This window comes from Morus notabilis, unplaced genomic scaffold (genome assembly GCF_000414095.1).
Source record: "Morus notabilis unplaced genomic scaffold, ASM41409v2 Scaffold65, whole genome shotgun sequence".
Lineage (NCBI taxonomy): Eukaryota > Viridiplantae > Streptophyta > Magnoliopsida > Rosales > Moraceae > Morus > Morus notabilis.
Genome location: NW_010356865.1, coordinates 12068 through 17693, shown reverse-complemented (window position 1 = coordinate 17693; position 5626 = coordinate 12068). Strand labels below are relative to the sequence as shown.

At 36.4% G+C, this 5626-nt stretch overlaps 1 protein-coding gene across 1 annotated transcript; it reads left to right on the top strand.

Annotated features, from left to right (window-relative positions):
- Window positions 1–2204: 2204 nt before the first annotated feature.
- Window positions 2205–5254, top strand: LOC21395495 (laccase-12). Its single transcript, XM_010088725.2, has 6 exons — window positions 2205–2373; window positions 2532–2683; window positions 2894–3138; window positions 3260–3388; window positions 3640–4596; window positions 4908–5254. Exons 1-6 carry the CDS (start codon window positions 2272–2274, stop codon window positions 5036–5038), a joined length of 1716 nt encoding a protein of 571 aa, XP_010087027.1. The 5' UTR covers window positions 2205–2271; the 3' UTR covers window positions 5039–5254.
- The last annotated feature ends 372 nt before the right edge of the window (window positions 5255–5626 follow it).

Below are 5626 nucleotides of genomic sequence, written 5' to 3'. Positions count from 1 at the left end.
TAACGGAATATTGTTAGACCCTACCAAATCTCCCACTGGTTTCGATCGTAACCATAATACCATATTAACCCCCTCTAAAGTGACTTGATTCACGTTTAACTTATAATAAGAAACTTAACCACCCTATGCTGATCATCATATGTGTTAGCTCTTGTCTAACTACCTGAACATGGGGTGGTACAGTCCTGTTATTTGATGAGTTTGGACTAGAAACTCTCCTCATGACTAAACTTTGTAGCAAATATATATATATATATATATATATATATATTTCTTTCTAATTTTGAGATTTCAATACTTGGTATCTTTGTAAATTATGCAAATTGCGTTTTCATTATATTCAGATTTTAGGGTGTGAAAAAAAAAAAATCCACAAGGGAGATTCTGGTTTGAACGATCGTCTATCACATGTTCTTTTTGTTTTTTTAATGTGATTTTGATCAAATCTATCATTCATGAAAAGTAATACCATCTAATTAAGGGTTCTTATAATATATGTTTGAGCCTATATATTTTATTAAGTACTACTGTATAATTATTTACCTATAAATAGGTACATACAACTGGGCTCTATTATCTGGATAACTATTACTTCTTTTTCCAGAAACTATATATGAACTAGCTAGCTACTTGTTGTCTAATTGCTTTTTTCATTCAATTACCACTATTTAAAGGGAAAAGGACCGAACTAATACAAGAATTAATCGCTATATATCTTGAGTATACTTTTTGACGAATTAAACTTGGCCCCCTTTTTCCCCCAAAATGTGGCAAACTCAAAAAATATATCTTAGAAAACGCGTTTTTATTTGAGGGCGGTGAGATAATGCATGAGCTAATTATGGTTTGAAAGACGAATGACAGTGTTGTTCTAATTTGTGATGAGAGGGTAATTTTAGATACTAAGATATATTTACAGAGAGAGAGCGTCATACCAAACGTCAACTTCTATCTTTGTTGGAAAAAAAAGAATGCAGTTGACCATTATGCACGTAAAAAAAAAAAAAAAAAAAAAAAAAAATTTTTTTTTTTTGGAGTTTTTTTTTTTTATTATATTTTTTTAAAAAAAAAAGGAGTTGTCCCTTATTCACGTAAAAAAAAAAAAAAAAAAAAAAAAAACTTTTGGTTTTTGGAGCATTACTGTTGTCATGTACATTTTTTAAAAAAAAAAAAAAGTATTTTGCCTTCTTTGATATGTAGATTAGGACAGTACGTAACAAAGTAGGCAATAATAGTCATAATATCATACTCGGAGAAATATGTTAGAATTGACTATCTAAGTGAAATTAATGACTTTCTTTATTTTTTATAAAAAAAGACCATCCGGTCATTTTTTGTAAAAAGTTATCGTTTCTGGTAGGTCTGTAGTCATTTTACAAATAAAAATTTTTAAAAAGTTATTTTACTAATAAAACTTTTGTTTTTATAAAGGCCTCATCATACTTGTGCACAAAGTAATTTCTTTAAACCAGAAAAAAAACTTTTGGTTTTTGGAGCATTACTGTTGTCATGTACATTTTTTTTAAAAAAAAAAAAGTATTTTGCCTTCTTTGATATGTAGATTAGGACAGTACGTAACAAAGTAGGCAATGATAGTCATAATATCATACTCGGAGAAATATGCTAGAATTGACTATCTAAGTGAAATTAATGACTTTCTTTATTTTTTATGAAAAAAGACCATCCGGTCATTTTTTTGTAAAAAGTTGTCGTTTCTGGTAGTTCTGTAGCCATTTTACAAATAAAAATTTTTAAAAAGTTATTTTACTAATAAAACTTTTCTATTGAGTTATTTTTATAAAGGCCTCATCATACTTGTGCACAAAGTAATTTCTTTAAACCAATACATATTAAGAACTAAAAAAGTAGTACAAAAATGTTTATATTTAACAGAAAAGAAAAGAAAAAATTAAAAAGTTGATTTGATTAAGCATCATATTGTTAATAATGACACTCTCCAGAAATTCAACCATGAAGGAAGTCTTGATATATAAGCAAGCATTGAAGAAATAATTTGCTTTCTATTAGAGCAGTGGGTGCAACAACTTCGTAAGGGTTGAACTAAGTTTTTGCCCAGGGATCTGACCATTTTGCTAAATCAAAACCTAATCCGCCAACCTCAAACAACCTTTTCTTTCCTAGTAATTTCCACTATAAAAAGAGCTCTTCTTCATCTCACTTCCCTCACAAGTTCTAATCTCATTTTCCACGTTAATTAACCAATTCAATATCTTTCAAACAAAATTTACCAAGGGAAGCTTGTGAAGAATAATGGCCTCTACTCGGTTCTTCGCTTTACTCTGGCTTCTCTTTGCTTCAGCATTGTTGTCCTTGGTCAATGCCGGCGGCAAAACTCACCACCATGATTTTGTAGTAAGTACTATTAATTCTCTCTCTCTCTCTCTCTTCTTTTTCTCTTTTAGAATCGTGTAATATAATTCTCGTCATTTTTTTTGACTCACTTCTTTTCTGCATGTGTATTAATTGATTTCCGTTTTGGAATATGTAATGGAATAATATTATATATATAGATTCAAGCGACACCAGTGAAGAGGCTGTGCAAAACCCACAACAGCATCACAGTCAACGGACAATTCCCTGGCCCAACCTTGGAAGTAAATAACGGAGACACTCTAGTCATCAAAATCACAAACAAAGCTCGTTACAATGTCACCATTCACTGGTAATTAAATTGCATGATCATGCATGCGTACCATGCACACACATAATATATATATATGTTACGTGTATATCTATATATTAAAAGACATATATAGCGTGTATGTATATATTTGCATGGGGCATGCAAGCATGCTCCCATGTAAATGGATGTATATATTTGCTTTTTTATTGTTTTCTTAACAAGAAAAAGAAATATATATATATATTCCAGGCATGGGATTAGGCAACTCAGGAGTGGATGGGCGGATGGGCCTGAGTTTGTGACTCAATGCCCAATTAGGCCGGGAGGGAGCTACACCTACCGCTTCACAATTGAAGGCCAGGAAGGAACACTGTGGTGGCACGCCCACAGTTCATGGCTCAGAGCAACTGTCTATGGAGCTCTCATTATTCGTCCTAGAGAAGGAGAATCCTACCCTTTCCAAAAACCTAAGCGTGAAACACCGATTCTTCTTGGTACGTGCATATATGATAATCATTAATCACTTAAATCAACAATATTATCCTTATTAAACTACTCTAGCTTCCTTAATTAATTAATTTTCTGTCCCATTTGGCGATTACAATTAATTATCAGGTGAATGGTGGGATGCGAACCCCATTGATGTTGTGAGACAAGCAACTCGAACGGGAGCAGCTCCAAATAATTCCAATGCTTTTACCATCAACGGTCAACCTGGCGACCTTTACAACTGTTCTAGCAAAGGTTTTCTTACTACTTTTTTTTTTTTTTTTTTATGTATACAGTATATATAGTAATCAAACGTTTAATTCTCAAAAAGTGGATACATAAACAAAAAACTTCCGGTAAAATCTTTTGTTGAAAACCCCATCAAAAATTATTACGTTAGAAATGTGTGAGAAAGTTTTCAAAAAAAAAAAAAAAAGAACATGTGTTAAAGATAAGAAATTAACGGTTTCCCGCCACTGCAATAATACTATATTTTTATTTTACAGATACCGTGGTGGTGCCCATAGAAGTGGGCGAGACGAACCTCCTGAGAGTGATAAACGCGGCGCTGAACCAGCCGCTCTTCTTCAAGATAGCGAACCACAAGCTGACTGTCGTCTCCGCCGACGCCTCCTACACCAAGCCCTTCACCACCGACGTCCTCATGCTCGGTCCCGGCCAGACCACCGACGTCCTCATCACCGGCGACCAGCCCCCGGCCCGCTTCTACATTGCGGCGCGCGCCTACCAAAGCGCCAGCGCCTCCTTCGACAACACAACCACCACCGCCATCCTCCAGTACAAGTCCGCCCCTTGCTCCTCCACGAACTGCGCCGCCACCAAGCCAGTAATGCCGCAGCTCCCCGCCTTCAACGACACCGCCACCGTCACCGCCTTCAGCCGCAGCTTCCGGAGCCCGCGGCCAGTTGAGGTCCCCACCGACATCGACGAGAATCTGTTCTTCACCATCGGCCTTGGCCTCAACCGCTGCCCCACGAAATTCAACTCCCGGCGTTGCCAGGGCCCGAACGGGACGCGGTTCGCTTCGAGCATGAACAACGTCTCCTTCGTGCTTCCGAGCACCATCTCGATCCTCCAGGCGTTCCAGCAGAGGATTCCGGGGGTTTTCACGGCCGACTTTCCGGCGAACCCGCCGGTGAAGTTCGATTACACCGGGAATGTGAGCCGGTCGCTGTGGCAGCCGGTCCCCGGGACGAAAGGATACAGGCTGAAGTACGGGTCTAGAGTTCAAATTGTTTTGCAGGACACCAATATTGTGACCCCCGAGAACCATCCGATTCATCTTCACGGATACGATTTCTATATAGTTGCCGAGGGTTTTGGGAATTTCAATCCCAAGACTGATACAAAGAAGTTCAACCTTGTTGATCCGCCTCTGAGGAACACCGTCGCTGTGCCTGCCAATGGTTGGGCTGTGATTAGATTCGTAGCTGACAATCCAGGTAAAATAACCTTCTATAGTACTATTTCCAGTACTAACTTTAGTTTTTCTATCACTTCTTGTCTGACGAGATCATAGATTCATAATCGTTTTTTGTCTTAAAAGAGTTATTTTGTGAACATGTGATTTGGTTAAAAACTTATAATCAACCACGTCAAGTTACTTAGATTTTTGAAAAATTTTTTAACTGATTTTTCCTTGTTTCAATGTTTGAGTTAATTAAATAACATTGACATCAAAATTGAACAGAAAATCTGAATCTGTGATCCGCGGTGATCATATAAACTAATATTTGTTTGATGTAATTAATAGGTGCTTGGCTAATGCATTGTCACTTGGATGTGCACATAACATGGGGATTAGCCATGGTATTCTTGGTGGACAATGGAGTTGGGGAGCTGCAGACGATGCAGCCTCCTCCAGAGGATCTGCCTCTGTGTTGATTGAAGATGATGAGATCGTATTCAAACATATTTGCTACGACAAAACAAAGATTCGTGATCAGAATAAATAGGGTTTCTCAAATCTTCCTTTATATAGTATACTATACGAGATCATTGTTTTTTGTTTTCCCCTGCATTTGGGGGGGGTCTTTTAGTTACATTGCTCTGTTTTTTAAGTGTACCTTTTTTTGGGATAGATAAAGAAGCGGGTCTAGAGGAGAGATGCAGTTGTTGCAGTAGTACTGCCATCTGATTTATACCCGACTTATTCTTTGTCGTTTTTGTTTTTTCTAATTTGTATTCTTTCTCGTAGCAAAATGTTAAACGGATTAATGGTAAAGGTTTTTTTTTTTTTGGATGTTTTTGGTATATTTCTATTTTTTTTTTTAATTTTGCAAAGTTTATGATGTGATAAAGAAGTGAAAAGCAAACAAGTTTATTGGTATAACACACTCCAAACCGTTTACAGACATTTGGCAATCATATTGTTCTTGTATGAGAGATTAAATATGGAGATTAACAACAAGAAATAAGAAAGAAGAGAGATTATTATTAAAAATAACAAGAAGGAAAGAGAGATTTCCTTGC